Below are 17,317 nucleotides of genomic sequence, written 5' to 3' on the forward strand. Positions count from 1 at the left end.
GGTGGCGCTACATCCGGAGGATAAGGAGAAAACGGCATTCTCTACAGGCCAGGGACTATGGCAGTTCACCGTTATGCCGTTCGGCCTCTGCAACGCCCCGGCTACATTCCAGAGACTAATGGAGTCCGTAATGAGAGGCCTGACATACGACACCTGTTTGCTGTACCTTGATGACGTCATCGTGGTGGGCAAGACTTTCGGCGAACAGCTGTTGAACCTGAGGAAAGTGTTCGAGAGACTGCGACAAGCCAGACTGAAGTTGAACCCGAAGAAATGTCATCTATTCCAGAAGAAGGTCAACTACTTGGGACACGTAGTAGGGACCAACGGAGTGGCCACGGACCCGGAGAAGCTACAAGCCGTCAGAGGATGGCCGAGACCGAGGGACAAGCAGGAGCTGCGCCGCTTTCTCGGCCTCTGCACTTATTACAGAAGGTTCGTAGCTGGGTACGCCAACATCGCTAAGCCTCTAACCCAGCTGACCGAGGAGAAACGACAATTCCAGTGGACAGACGAGGCGGAGTCATCCTTCCAGTCGCTGAAAGAGGCGCTCTGCACTGCTCCTGTACTGGGATATCCCATCCCTGGAAGGAAGTTCACGCTCGACACGGACGCTAGCAATGTAGGCATCGGCGGAGTACTCTCTCAGGAACAGGACGGGCAAGAGAGGGTGATTGCCTACTTCAGCCGAACATTGTCCAAGGCTGAGAGAAACTACTGCGTGACCCGTAGAGAACTTCTTGCCATTGTGGAAGCCCTGAAGCACTTCCACAAATATTTGTATGGCCAGGAATTCCATCTGAGGACAGACCATTCTGCACTCACCTGGCTATTGGGCTTCAAGAATCTGGAGGGGCAGACCGCCCGTTGGGTTCAACGTCTGCAGGAGTACAACTTCACCTCTGAACACCGACAAGGGAAGAAACATTCCAACGCTGATGCCCTGTCACGACGTCCGTGCCCGGATGGCTGCAAACACTGCCTGAAAGTAGAAGAGCGGGATGGCGCCCACGCAGTCCGAGCAATTGCCGCCCAGCCGAGCCCAGGATGGGATAACGCCGCCATAAGGAGGGAGCAGCTGGAGGACCCAAACATTGGACAGCTACTGCGTGATGTGGAGTCCGGCCAGAGACCAGTATGGGCCGATATCGCCAACCGTAGCACCACTTACAAGAGCTACTGGGCCCAGTGGGAATCCTTCACTGTCAAGGACGGTATCCTGAAGAGGATTTGGGAGTCGGCCGATGGAAGGACCCGCATAGAACAACTTGTCCTGCCCAGGAGCAAGGTGAAGGAAGTGCTGGAGGAGACTCATGCTGGAGTGACTGGAGGCCACCTGGGAGCCAACAGGACGCTGGACAAGTTAAGGCAGAGGTTCTATTGGTTGCATCAGAGAACCGACACGGAACAATGGTGCCGAAGATGCGACACCTGTGCAGCCAGTCGTGGACCAAGGACACGCAGCAGGGGAGCCATGCAGCAGTACAACGTGGGAGCTCCTTTTGAGAGGATCGCCATCGACGTTGCTGGACCGTTCCCGGTCACGGATCGCGGGAACCGCTACCTGCTAGTCGCCATGGATTACTTCACAAAATGGCCAGAGGTGTACGCGATTCCCAACCAAGAGGCTTCGACGGTGGCCGACGCGCTGCTTGACAACTTCATCTGCCGATTCGGGGTGCCCCGGGAATTGCATAGCGATCAGGGGCGCAACTTCGAATCCAACCTGATGGGAGAATTGCTCGAGCGTTTGGGGGTGCATAAAACCAGGACCACTCCCCTCCACCCACAGTCCGATGGTATGGTGGAACGCTACATCAAAACCTTGGAAGAGCATCTGCGGAAGGTGGTGTCCAACCATCAACGAGACTGGGATGCCAAAGTCCCACTGTTCCTCTTGGCCTACAGAGCTTCGGTCCACGATACAACAGGGATGACACCGGCAAACATGGTCTTCGGGAGAGAGCTGCGCCTGCCCTGTGATCTGCTGTTTGGCACGCCACCCAGCGCCGACCAGCCAGCAACTGACTATGTGGCAGAACTCACCGAGAAGTTGAATGGAGTTCACCAACTGGCCAGAGAGCACCTCAAGATGGCCAGCGACAGGATGAAGGTGCGCTACGACAGATTAGCCAACTCTGCAGGATTCCAGGAGGGCGACCTGGTGTGGCTGTATCGACCTACCAGGACCAAAGGGAAATCACCAAAGCTGCAGCGTGCCTGGGATGGACCATACCGCGTGGTGACCCGGATCAACGACGTGGTGTACCGCATCCAGCGACAACCTCGAGGGAAGATGATGGTGGTGCATCTGGACCGATTAGCAGCCTACCAAGGGACTGCCCGGGACGAGCAGTCCTAAGGAGGGAGCAATGTGACAGCGACGTGAGATTCGAACTCACGACCAGCGTCCCGCAAGAGAGAAGATCGCGCGGAGCACTTGGGATGGCGCGCGGCGGAGAGGGGAAAAGGGCCAACGCGGCGAGAGAGTGGAACGGGAGTGCGCGCGCATCTGGTGCTGGTAGAGAGGAGAGGGCTCGGGATTTTTCTGGAGTGCCATCTCTAGAGACGCGTGGAGCCTTCGAGGCTACGTCGCTGTTGCTATAAACTACGGACGCGAAGGAACGACAGCAGTTTTCCAGTTTGCAGTTTTCAGTTATTAAGTCAGTGAGTAAGTCAGAGCAAGCAAGCCAGACTTGTGTGCCGGAGTTCGACTCGAGTGTGCGTCCGCATCTGCATCAGCATCCGAAGGCCTGAGTTCGAGTGCAGTGGACCGCAGTTGGAGGGACCTGAGTTCGAGTGCAGTGGACCGCAGTTGGAGGGACCCGAGTTCGAGTACAGTGAACTGTCTCTGAAGGTCTGTGGTTCGAGATACTGTGAACTCGAGTGACTGAGATAGAAGAACTGTGAACTGAGAACTGGTAGTTCTGATTTGTAAATAGTGCTTTGTAAATATTAGTTAAGATTAACAGTACATTGTTGTTACTAATAAAATTCACAGTATCTTCACAAACTCCAATAATACAGTGTTTTTCTTAATTGGCACTACAGGGCACATTATGCCATAAGAGCAATTGGTAATGTTTCCTTTTCTGTTTGCACTCGTTCGAGGCTTGTCGACTTGCATGGCGTTGTCAACAATTATTTGAGATGGAGAAATGTTAGGCAACAGTTTTTCCTTAAACAATGAGATGTAATGGGTAGCGTCCATATTCCTGTGGTAATATCATGTCTTTTTAGAATGAAATGCCCATAATGCACCTTCCACAAACTCATTAACAGAAAGCGCAAGACAAATGATGATATGACTTCATTTCTCAGTTGACATCTGCAGAGTTGAGGATGTAGTGTCCATCAATACATATTTTATTAACACATTGATTTACCCACGTTTCATCGGTAAAAATAATTTTTCAAAGTTCATTGCCATCATCTGCCTCAGAAATTTACAGTGCCATAAATTAATGTCTTATCACTCCATTAACACATTCCAGCCACTGTACCAGATGTGCTTATTATTCATTTCCCTAAGAAGAGTTAACGAAGTTTTCCCACCCCTGAAGAAACCTGCTTGGTTTTCGTAAGTTTATCCCTTGTTGGTATTTCCCCTGGGGCATAATATTGATATGATTATGTATGGTCTCACGGTCAAAGCTGTCTATTTTTCCAATTGGTTTTTCAAGTTTTCTATTCTTTCCTGGCATCTGAGTTTTTCTTCTTCTTTGCAGAACTGTCCTACTTCTCTGCTGTTATCTGAGAAACCGTGTACTTGTTCACACTACATGCATCAGCTGTTCTTCACATTACTTGAGATAAGGGTAACAAACTACAATGATTTCCACGTTCATTTTCGAAATAATCTCTAACATTATTTCTCTGTTTTGCGAATTGGTAATCTTCTGACCCTCTACGGCATTATGATGCTCAAAACTGAACGATAATATTGCACTAACAACTGATTGCTAGACCACCTGTAACTACAGCTACATTCACTACTAGCTCGACAGAGATTTAGCAACACAGCTACTGCCTGCCTTCATCTTAGAAATCATGTGGAGCAGTCACGCCAAAGTTGAGAAGGCGTGGTCACACTGGAAACAAAAACAACACGAATGTAGGGTATATATTTCGTTGATGAAACCTGCTGTAGGTCAATAAAAAAAATTGTCATCTAGAAGAGCAGTAGGGGCATAGGTCCTGTGATCACTGCTGGAACAGACTGCTCTGTATGGGACTGCTTCATACAATGTCAATATGTTACGTCAAAATTAAACCATTATCAATCTGTATGTAGCTAATCAGCGACGTATTCAATGGAGGGGGAAAGGAACTGGTCACCCTACCCCATTATCTCCTGGCCTAGTTGCCTCATGAGTGATTCCTTATTGGTATCATGTATGAGATTCAGACCTGTCTTTGGACAGGTGACTAAACAAACAAAAAACAAAATCAATCTGTAAAATTACAAATTTAAGAAATAAAATGAAAAATATATATTTAGTTTCCAGGATTAAAAACGAGTGTCACAGATGACACATAAGTTGTCACCCATTTTATGCGTTTCACAAGAATACATTTACTGTATCATACTGGAAATAATTTAATACCCAGGGAAAAAAAAAAATTGCTGATCCTGATCTTTGCTGCTTCATTATTACATTATTCCCTACAGATGTTATGCACATTCAGAACCTAATAAAACTATGCCATTAAACAATTTCTTTTGATACTACTAAATAATGAGTTGAAATAAAATTGTCTAATATGAAAAATGGGAGAAACTGCACTTAGTGTCCTGCAAGTAATTTTTCTAAGTCCAATAATGGGTCACTGCGCATGCGCAAGACACAGACAAGTAAAGGAGCTACCACACCATAGATAAAGCTAGTGCACTAACAGTAACATGTACTTAAACTGTTTTAGCAGGTACATTTCACAATAACTGAGACTCAACATAACAAATGGCGGCAGTTATATTGCATTGTTTAAGGCCGTTTTCTCCAAAGTTAGTTAAAGTTGGGATAAATTAAACCCGTTCAACTTTACTATTCAGTTTAAACATGCTTCAATTTTCTCCATAAATATCTGGCAGCCCACCTGTTGGCACTATATGCTCATGGCTTCTCATGTGTTGGCTACACTGAACATTACTGATGGCGCGTCAACATGTCAGCCACAGATCACTGTGTCAGCTGTTTACAGAGAATTAATGCTATAATCAAATCAACGCGAATAAAGAAGGAATGTATCTACTAGTTTCACAAATAAATAAATCATTTATATCCATGTGAAGTGTTGTGTATCATTTAATCAGCTATTTTCTTGAATTTATTGGAAAGCATTCTCGATTCCACTTTTCTCTGATAGGCAAGATTGTACAATAACTTGTGTCTTGTGTTAATGTGCATTATCTGGTGGCATATGTGGATCCATTTTAATATAAAAATTAATGTCCTTTAGTTTATTCCTTTCCCTCCAAAAATCATGATCTTAATTAATTTCAAGAAGACAACTTCTAGCTTTTTAAGGTGTTCAGTAACTCACTAAATTAGGCCTACCTGATGTACCCAGGATCTTGATAATTCTAAGGGAAATAGCTTTTATTTTTAACATTGTAGTATGTGACCTAATCTATTTATGTAATATTCACAGGCCCTAGTTTATAATTGGCTAGAATGGGCAATTACCCAGAGCAAGGGAGCAAGAGAAAGTATTTTAAGGTAGAATGTTAAAATAATTGTTAAATACATGCTCAATAAAAATGAATATTTATAAATAATGTAATAAACAGCCTTTTGTTTGGTGAATTCGCACAACTATTGTTTCACAGTTTTGTTTGGTAATAGAAGGGATGAAGTTAAAGAAAGAGGTTAGGATGCCAACATTTGCTCTGTCCAGTTTTCCAGTGATCTAAACCCAGGGCCTAAATATTCATAATAGGTGTCATCCTCTTGTATTATTTTTATTTCAGTAAACGTTGGTTCCACTGTTTGATTGCTTCATTGTCCATTATGAATTTTGATCAGATGATCATAAGCTGATTAACATACACTGTAAGGTCCTATGTTCAGACATGGAGAATTCAGGGAAAAAAAGTAAGAATTTTAGTCCAGTAGAAATTGATTTACTGCTCTCTTTAGTTAGTACAAAGAAGAAAGATATATATTAGAATGTAAGAAAACCGACAGTGTATCTTTAAAAAACAAAGAAAAAGCTTGGCAAGAACTCGCAGAAAGTTTCAATGAAATTAGTGGAACTGTAGTACGGTAAGAGATTGGAAGATATTAAAGGGGAAGTATGAAAATCTCAAAAAGACCTGTAAAAGGAGATTTTCCGAAGATAAAAAATACACATCAGGTGCAGGTGGAGGTTCAAATCAACCGAACTTAATAATAACAACTTATATTAAAATAAAAGATATTATTGGAACAATACAACTTGAGGGGCTACCATCTGTATGTGACTCAGATTGTACTGGCCAGTCATCACTACTCGCATCTGTGAAGCACCCATCTGCTAACATTGGATAAGCACAATTTCCTCCTCAAATCCAATCAATTCAAAATTCCAATGTAACTCCCTTTTCATCTGTGAATCTATACAAGTCTGTAGCTTCTGAATCCCAAGCATTTGTCGCAGGTGACGATTCAAATCCCACTGATCAGGTAATTGAAGATATACCAATATAATAGCATCTCAGGATAATATTCAAATTAATGAAGTAGAAGCCATTCCATGTAGCAGTCAATTCAGTATTAGCAACCTGAGGAAACCTACTTCCACTCCACTCCTAGTAAAGAAGAAAAGACCATCACTAGACAGTTCACTGGCAGAAAAGAAACTTATGGCATTATGGCAAGAAAAACAAGTTCTGCAGTTACAAAAACAAGCAATAGAGGATCAAATTCAGTTCCAAAGGATGGAGCATGAATTTAAAGTACCGGTAACATATATGAAAGAAGAACATACAGTGAAGATGGAACCACAGAACTTTATATAAAAAATAATGAGTTTGATCTTGAGATGAAAAGAATTCTTGAACTTGATGTTAGGAATAGGGAATTGGACCTTAACACAAAAGGCTAACTGAAATCACAAGATTTTGATGTAGTTATGGTGTTTATTTTGTTCAATTCTAAATGTTTTTTATTTAAATTAAAAAATTTAATCTAACGTATTAAATCACTTTAGGTACCGGTAACTTATATATTTAAAGGCAGTATTGATAACTTCAGTTTTGTAGTGGTCCTAATATGTTATGATGTCATTTTGATATTTTCATAAAGTCATTCGGTTTATATCATTCACTGTATTAATAATACCATAATCAACATATCACATCAGGTTATCATGCTACTTAAAACAGAAGATATTTAAATTTATGTAGCTTCTTAAATAATTGAATAACAAGTTAATCAGTAGGTAGTTTAACTTAATTCCAATTGAAAAACGAAATTTATTGCATGTTATCATCTATCACATAATTTATATATGGCTTATTTATAATATAGTAATAATACATAAAAAAAACAGTAGGCTAGGCCTAATTATAACATGACATCAAAATGTTCATAAATCAATTGTTAGTTTCATTTCTAATTATTTTAATAGACATGAACATAATATAAAATATACAGTATATTCCCTCCAGCTAATTTCTTATACGTTAGAAAATAAACACACTGCATATTTCAAGTAATTAGTTACTTTCTGTCATTGAAATCCGACAATGATATAATTTTGATACAAATGCAGATATATTTCAACTTGTAACATCACTGCATAATTAAAATAAAGTGGAATTTTTACATAAATTGTGACTACACTATAATGTATTAAAATATTTGTGTATCAATAGTAATATTTTATACAACACAGTTACAGTTAAGTCAGGTCATCATTAGATTCCATATTATGGACGTTGTGTTGCATCTAAAGCTACACCACACAAAGATATGTCAGGTTTTAAAAAAATAACAATTTTAGGCTTAATAATTATGGTTTAAGTTACTGGTACTGCTTAATTTTCAGTGAAGTAAAGTTATAATATATACTTTTGAAAATATCCAAGTTTAACATGAATAATAAACAATGTTACATGTACTACAGTGAATGAAAGTTACTTTATGTTAATTTCATCCCTTTGTTTCACTGATTCACAAACAAATTTTTGTCATGAACTAATGGATAAGGTGCTGGTAATGCATAATTTCCAGTGAAGTAAAGTTATAATATACTTTTGAAAATATGCAAGTTTAACATGAATAATAAACAATGTTACACGTAGGCCTACTGCAGTGAATTAAACTTATTTTATGTTAATTTAATCTCTTCCTTCACTGGTTCACCAACAAATCATGGAAGTACAGATGGATAAGGTGGTTTCGCCTGACATTATTTTCTGCTACATTTGGGTGGTTGTTAGCTGCTTGAGGGAAGTTATGCACAGCGTTAATGGCATCCAATTGGTCATCAGTAACAGGTGGTATTATTTTCATTCTCATTGCAAGCTATATTGTGTAAAATAGCTGTTGCCACAATTACACTTTGAATTCTGTCCGATTTTAGTCTGATTCCAGTAGCTAAAACAGGAAATCTTCTTTTCTATACCCCATAGCTCCTCTCTACTGGACTTCTAGTCCTTATGATAGCCTCCTGAAAAAGTTGTTCCTCTGGCGTGTGTGTAATTGTCAGTGGTGTAATGATATAATTTTGTACAGTATATCCACTACCTCCAATTAGAATGACTGCACCAAATTCTCCATCTTCAAATCGCCTCTTAATTCTTGAAGAATTAAAAATATGTGAGTCATGAGATGAGCCTTGCTACCTAGCCACAATGTCTCGAATCAACAAGGAAGAATCAGACACAGTTTGCACATTAATTGAAAAAAATTCCTTGCAATTTCTGCATCTCCACCTGGTGATTGTATTTTCACATATGTTCAGTCAATTGCACTTATATAGTTAGGAAAACGCGAAATCGTATAAAATCCATGCTTAACCCTTGCGGTTCCTTTAGGTGTTGTTGGCATGTTGATATAACACTGTGACAAATGTCTTATAGCTGTAGAAATTTTTGCAAGGACTGAGAGAACAGAGATTGGAATTAGAGTACAGAGAGTGGAATGAAAGGATAGAGAATGATCTGAGAGTACAGAGAGTGAACTGAAAGTACAGAGAGTGAACTGAGAGTACAGAGAGGAGATAGTGGACTGAGAGGAATGACAGTGGACTGAGAGGAGCCTGGGAGGATAGATAGAGCACTGAGGGATAGGGAGTAAGCTAAGAGAACAGAGGGAACAGAGACTGAACTGAGTGACAAGAAGTGGAGAGCGAGGATGGTGAGTAGATTGAGAGACCAGAGAGTGGACTGAGAGGACAGAGAGTACATGGAGGGGACAGAGAGTAGACTGAGAGGAAAGGAAATGAACTGAGAGGACAGAAAGTGGACAGAGATTACAGAGAGTAGACTGAGGGGCAGAGAATGGAATGAAGGGACAGAGTGGACTGAGACGGCAGGGAGAGGACTCAGACAACAGTGTGTAGCCTGAGAGGATAGGGAGTGGACTGAGAGGATAGGGAATGAGCAAGAGGAGTGGGAATGAGCTAAGAGAACAGAGAGTGAACTGAGAGAAAAGAGAGAATGTTGAATATATTGAGAGACAGAGAGTAGACTGAGAGGACAGAGAAGGGGCAGAGATTACAGAGAGTGAATTGAGAGTACATTGTGTGGATTGAAAGGACGGAAAATGATACAAAGAAAACTGAGAGGATGGAATGGGCTGAGGAGAAAAAGAGTGAACTGAGAAGACGCAGACTGGACCGAGAGGAGAGAGAGAAAGAGAGAGAGATAGAGAGAGAGGACTGAGGTGGTAGAACAGGGAAAGGAAACAGAGTGGACCGATATCAAAGAGAGAGTACTGAAATTACAGTGAGTGAGCACAGAGAGGAAAGAATTCTGACTCGCAGTTTCCCCAGTTCACTCTCAGTCTTCTCTCTATCCTCAGTCCACTCTCTGTCCTCTCAGTTCACTCTCTGTACATGTCCCTTGAACAGCATCTTATCAAAATTTTAGTATAATATAGGCTACTATGAATGACACAATGACAAATCATTGTAGGGCTTGGCTATGAAGAGAAACAGCATGTTCAGAAAATTCGGAATTGATAGAGACATGCAAATCGATCGTCTAGTTCAAAAGTGCGAACAACTCAAAAAAACAAGTTTTGAGATATCTTCAGTTGAAAGTTTCAAATAAATCACTTAGAAAGGAACAGAGTTCTGAGTCATAACCACGACAATTAGAAATGAGTCAGTATTCAGGACGAGTTTATCACAATCTTCCAGTTCATTATTAATACATTTCGAAATGTGCTAATAGTGAATTAGTAAAGTCCATAATTATAATTATTTCTAACAGTTTATTTAGTTTTTTTTTTTTTCTTTTTGGTTGTAAATACGGCTTATCTCAATACTGAATCGGAAAGAGCTCCGAAAGGGGCTTTCAGTAGTAAAAATAACTAAAAAATGGCAATTTTTGAGTTGTCGCACTTTTGAACTGGCCTATCGAAATATTGTTTGGAAACAGGATATGACGATTTTAGAGGGACAATCAACAATTTGATTATCAAAATAAATGCAAGAGCATACATGCTCTTGCCAATATAACTGAGAAGTACCATAAAGGTTAGAGACTACACTTAAATCATATAAATATCCAACTATAACACATTACCTTTTCGAAAAAGGAATGTCGGAGTTTACTGAGAGCTTCATCTTGTTGCGCTCCAGACTAACAACATTACCGAAGTTGTTTGTTTTGCCATTCACCTTGATGCGCTCTTGTAAGTATTTCTCCTGAAAGTAAAATAAATAAAAAAAATCAATAAATCAGCAATGCAATCAGGCTTTTGTAAGATATTCATCCAAGCGAGTTGTAGCCGATAATTAATCTTGGAATATAGACATTCATATCCTTGTAACATGCCAGTGACACTTCATTTGGTATTATTTTGAATATTTGTGGCTATTTCAATTCCTCCATTATGCTTGTTCCCTTTCTTTTCCTACACTAAAGAGATAGCCACATTTAGATTGAATTTCATTTCAGCCTATTTTATCATTTCTCATCTTTCTTTTGGATTAGTTTTGCTACATTGTGTACAGTCTTAAATGTAGTGCATCTGTAAATTGTGCACTACAATGCTAGTTATTTTTAATAAAACTTTTGTTCACAGAGGAGTAGTCCTAATTCCACCTCAACAGTAACAAAATTGAAATTTTTTAATATAGGCTATGTTAATTAGTGATGAAAATTTCCCGGAAAATGTTCTCCTTAGGGAAGTTTATTAGCTTACTGATTTTGATAAGTTTTATAACTGTACTAACATAATTAAACATTTTCCTGAAAATTCTTCATTTAAGCAATTTTTTCTCCTAAATTTTATAAATTAATGTAGTTATGTAATTATACATTGTCACGTAAATATTCTTATTAAACAATTTTTTGCTTATTCATTTTGCTAAATTTTATAACTGACTGATGTAATTACACATTTCTCTGAAAATGTTTTATTTTATGAAGCAATTTTCAGGATTACTGATTTTGTTAAGTTCATAATACATAATCACAGATTTTTGTTTTAAATTTCCCTTTATTAAACAATTTTTCTTAGGTTGTTAATTTGGAAGTTCTTAGCATAGGCTAGTACTGATATATTCATTAATCTTCCTGAAAAATTGCCTCTTATTTGTTTTGCTCATTGATTTGGGTAAATTTTATAATTGTATTGTTCAGATACAATATTTTAAATGTTAAATATTCCCCTCTTCATGATTATTTTTCAGCTAATATTTAATAAGTTTTTAAAGCTTGTTTTAAGCTATGGGTATGTGTGATTGACTTGTGATCCATGAATTCTTTGTAAAAAAATAAAGTAGATTTTATATAGTCTATACTATCAGGAAATCACAAACCACATACCATATTAAGGTTTCCTTAAGCCTTATTTTACAATCATAGGCATGTATCAGCCCCATAGTGTTGTGACAAGATTAGATCAGTAACACTTTCAGAATAACAGAGTTTGTTTCTTAATCAGTAAGGTACACAACAGCCATCAAAGGTTACATGACTTATGACCACTGCCTGCTTGAACATATCTGATATCCTATGGCTGCTTATACTGCCTGCTCATTCTAACAATACTTTTGCTGAAATGGTAGATGGCAGCATCAAATATACTATGTTCATCTGTATGTCTGCTTCTGTGGTAGGAATAATCATCAGAAACTTGTGTCAGAAACTCTTGTGGATAAATTCGTAAAACCTCTACTTAGTAAAGTAAGGAAGTTCCACACAGAAATAGTTTTCCGGTTTTCTCGTTATTTCATGAGCAAAGTTAATGAAGAGGAAGAAGCTATTAGAGTCTCAAAACAAGGTAATATTTTAATCACTACTACAAATATAAAGCATATACATTAGCCATTAGAAGCTACCATCTAGCGACAATTTTTTTCTATTCATGTTACATGTTTGACCACTGAATAAGAGGCAGTATAAGCAGCCCTCGGATGCATTCAAGCACACGGTGCTTACAACTTAGGTTTGGTAAACTGGTGACTAATGAGAACACTAATGATCAATACACGTGCAGTTGTTGAAGCCATAAGAAAGATAATGAAGAAAGCAACTATTTGGACAGTGGAAAAATATAGTGGAAAATTTTTCAATTCAAAATCTGAGGAAAATTTTCCTTCTCACATCATTAATGTTAATTATAAATGCTCATTATTACTATCAGTTGGCAATTGCAAGTGATGTTTCTTCTGTCATTACGAATGTAAAACAAAAAAATCCATATTGCAAAATGAATGGAATGAGAATTCTCGTGATTATAATATATACGATTCAATATATGATTGAAACAAAAACACACTGAGGTTAAAAAAAAAAGTGGCACACTGTAGAAAATTGAGAATATTTCACTTTAGACCTTTTTAATGCACACGAATAGTAAGCTTGAAGGCCCTGTCAACCTAAAATAAAAGGAGTACTCATAATAAAGATTTTTTAGAAAAATGTAACAGTGAAAACTGCATGTTTCTAGGGCACTCCGTTCTCTTGGTATGTGTCAATAACTGCTACAACAATTTACCGTAGCTAATGAGAAAGGCTATAGCACAAATTAGAGTCATACGATTATCTTGTTCTAGTCGTGGCCATTGTGACAACCACCTAATATACTGTGGCAACCGTGCTAGAAGATTCTAGTTGCCTCGGGAGTGCGAGACACAGGGGCGAGAGGGAGGCACGGAGACAGGAGCTCGAGCTTTGGTGGACGCTGAGGCGCGGCACGGAGCAAGGGAGAGAGCTTCGGGCCCGGTGCGGAGTGGAGGGGACTGACATAAGGAAACGTCTGGAGTAGTGCTGCTTATGATTAGGTTTTCTCCGAAGTGGTTGTTTGCGCACTTTCAATTGGAGACCTCCGGTTACCGCCGATTGATGCCGCGCAGGTTGTATATGTGCTGTGGCGCAGACATACACTTTCCGCTGAGCATTTCTTTAATCGGATCAGGTAGTGATTCAAGGCCGCTGACGTCCGCGTATCTTTTAAAGTAAGTTCTAATTTGTTGTTGTTTAATCTCTCTTTCTTCGGCTCTTTTTTTTTTTGTGTTGCTTAAAGTGCTACGTTAGCTGACAGATTTTTTTTTTCTAGTTTTGAAATTCATAGTATATGTGGAAAGCCGTATTAGTTTTATGTCATTGATCAAATTAACAACATTAAATCTAACTGCAAAACTAACGCAGAAGTAAAGCTGTTCAGTAGCTAATGTAAACATTTATACCTTAATTCTCCTAGAAACTCTCATTTAATCGCAAACAGGGTTTGTCAATTATTATTCTAATCATTTAGTTTAACGTAAAATATATTAAGGGAGCTTCAGAATGGAACAAAACAAAACGTGGGCTATCAATGGGTTAAATTTTACTGTCCAACATAATTTATTCAGATTCTTCACCGGACAGGATTGTGATTATTGCGTTAAAGGGTGTCAGTATTTGAACTGCCTCTTTTAAAACATGCCACCCTTGCTCTGTAATAAAAATATAAGTGGATATCAACTTAAGGATAATTGTAATTATATTATTACCAGATGTTTCTTTAGTTTCATTCAGAAATATTTTAATCCAAACAGTAAAGTATAACTCAAGTTGTCTAAACAGTAAAATATAACTCAAGTCGTCTTGTAAATATTTCATATGTTTTTTGTTGCCTCGAAAGTTAGGTTTTAGAAAAATTTCAAGACTTTTTCATAGACTGTGAGCCTTTGGGAACAATAGCACTAAAACAATTTAAAAATAAATCGTATCAAATGTTTTGCGTAATTGTTTTCATCAAGTTCGCGATTGTGCGATCGCTTCAAATGGTCTAACAAATTCGAAGTTCCACCACCCTTAGAGTAAATTCGCCCACAAAGTTTACAGTGTGCGACTTTATTATTACCTTCAACTAAATTAAAGAATTTCCATGCGACGGATATCCGATTTTGTGCCATTTTATTTCACTCACAACTACCGTCAGTCAGTACGCACCGGTCGTCCTTGAGCTAACTGTCGCTTCGCTCCGAAACCCCGCATCCCTCCGTATGTCCCCTGTTCCACCTATGGTAGTACCAGAGATCACCGGTGGAGAGCTTTATTCGTAATCTCCGATTCCTCCGCAGTAGTAGTCACTCCGATGAGCAGCACTGGTCTGGAGACCGAGTGTTGTGAAGGCCCAGAAAGATCGCGAGGCAGAATGATCGAGAACGCGATTTAATAAATAAAAGTGCTAGCAACCTTCGGCGTGAATCAGTTAGTCAGAGAGAGAGCCAGCCTTGGGCAGCGAGCGAGGTTGACCTGAGTTCGAGTTAGTCTTTGGAAGTCAGTCAGTTTACACATGAGTCTTCCAGTGAGCAAGGAAGCCAGCCTTCGAGACCGGAGTTCGACTTGAGGAGGACCGAAACTGTAAAAGCGACCCAGCGAAGATCTGGGTTCGACATGCAGTGAACTTGAGTGGGTCTGTAACTGTGGCAGCATCCAGGCGAGGATCTGAGTTCGAAGTGCAGTGAACTGTAACTGGAAGTTTTGGGTTCGAAGTGCAGTGAAATGTATCTGGAAGGCTTGGAGTTCGACGTACCGTGAACTTGAGTGAGTGAGCTAGAAAAACTAGCCAAGGCAAACGAACTGTGAACTGACAGTTTTGTTTTGTACATAGTGCTTTGTGAGCATTAGTTGAAATTAGGAGTACATTGTTCGTCTCCTCAAATAATACACGTGAATTATCATTGTCGTTCAGTGAAGTGCAATAACGAGTGCTGTGTTGAGTAGAATACCCATTGTTGACGGGTGGGTGATTGAAGTTAAAAATAAAAGTCACACATCATTGTTGAATAAGTTACAATACTGTAAATACATGTTCAAAGTTCTAAAAAACAAACGAATTGCTATATTAAAGTCCTGCTAAACGTGCATTTATATATAAACTTGTTCAATGTTGGCCATGTTATGACTAACAAAGTGACATCGTGCTGTAACACAATTTAGGGCGATAGTCACAGTAGTATTGATAGTACTATCGACTGTTATTCCTACTATAGTTATAAATCAAAACTATCGATAATATCGATAATACTGATTGGTTATAAATTGAATATTTCTGAATCTATATCTAAACACGTACTAAACTATTAATTTAATAATATATACTGAATTGAATCTGAATTACATACCAATAACACACAATATCATAATGTCCTTAAAAGTCAAATCATAATAAATTCTTTTTAACATATGGTCATTGCTCCAAGGATAAGTTTCTCATTAAAATAAATATTTCCACTTTGTTGGGATGCAGACGGGTTGGCCTTTCAATGATTAATTTTTCAGTTTTGGATAAGTCTTCCCATGGAAACTGAAGATCTCAGTGAATACAGATACTTGCTGACCAAATTACTTAGTTGTGGGTGAATGGTGTATGTATGATAAAAGGATAAGTGGAAACAAAATCTGGATTTCCTTATTTAAATATGAAAAATGGTGTGCACCTGAAATTTGCACAGTAGGGTCATTCCATGCAAAAAAGTATGTTTTTGAACCATGATGTCTCAAAAGTTAAAAATATTGTAGTAGGTTATTTTGTATGTTCTAAATATGAATTTCAAGCAATACTATATTTATATCTTTCATAGTTTGGCAGCAATCAGAATTTAAAATATTGGTTTAACAAAGAACACTGTTTCATTCATTGAAGTTTTCTTACTGTGTAAAGATGGAAAAGTGATTTTAATGCAATTCGAAAAAGGAGAACCTTGTTTATAAATGCCCTTAAAATGAAAAATATATATATATATAATTTTTTAAACAGTTACCCATTATAAAATAATAAAAAAAAAAATATATAACACAAAATTCAATTCATTTTTACATACGAAAAAACATGTGTTTTAATTCTTTAGGGTATATTGATTTCACTGTGAAAATTTCAGAAAGTTGACTTATGTCAGTTTTTAATAAAAATAACTCATCAGCACAAAGGAGCTCTGCAGGTAGGCTCTCCCATCGTACAGAATGTTGCGTGCTCAAGGTCAGGGAAACGGACATTTGATATTACTCATTGTTATGAACGCTGCGACCGCCACACATAGCAAGCAATCTTCAACTGTTGACACAAAAATTAATAATTTTATTAATTTAATTATTCACAGGTTTTTTTAGATAGTCATAAAACTTGGGAGATGGATTAGGAATAAGATTTTCTTTAATACGAATGAAATTCGCATGAATTTAATTTGTTGCATTTGAATATAAAACTATTTCTTTTGTTCAATGAGGTGTTTTTATGAGCATGCCTTAATATTATATGGATTATTCTTTAAGGTATTAAAATATGGTTATTCAGGTTTACAATGGCGTCTGTTTAGTTTCAATGACACTTCATATAGAGCGTCTAAAATATTTTAAATTATGGATAACATGTAACTGCCAGCCACTTTTCAGTCTAAAATAAAATATTAATGATAAGATGGTTTAATTTATTTTCATAATAACATTATTATATTAAAAGCTCAAAAAAATTCATGACATCGCTGGCATATTCTTAAAATTTTGTATGGAATGACCAGCAGTTAATGTAAAGAATGTACAGTTGACAAAAAAAAAGTGGCCGCACTCGTGAACAACGAAGATTTTCTAAGTCCACTTCGGGTCACGGCGATGTTACACAATGCATATGCTTGTAGAAGCAGTTCCGGAACTATGTAAATATTCCAT

The 17,317-nt window shown here is 38.3% G+C and overlaps 1 protein-coding gene across 2 annotated transcripts in view; it reads right to left on the bottom strand.

Moving 5' to 3' along the window:
• Nucleotides 1-17,317, bottom strand: part of LOC138711867 (large ribosomal subunit protein eL22-like) — a 42,713-nt gene that overhangs the window by 13,569 nt on the left and 11,827 nt on the right. For both annotated transcript variants that reach the window (XM_069843120.1, XM_069843121.1), the window contains exon 3: nt 10,739-10,860. In XM_069843120.1, coding sequence (XP_069699221.1) covers nt 10,739-10,860 — 122 coding nt within the window. The remainder of the gene's footprint in view (nt 1-10,738; nt 10,861-17,317) is intronic.

Source organism: Periplaneta americana, chromosome 13 (genome assembly GCF_040183065.1).
Source record: "Periplaneta americana isolate PAMFEO1 chromosome 13, P.americana_PAMFEO1_priV1, whole genome shotgun sequence".
Taxonomy (NCBI): domain Eukaryota; kingdom Metazoa; phylum Arthropoda; class Insecta; order Blattodea; family Blattidae; genus Periplaneta; species Periplaneta americana.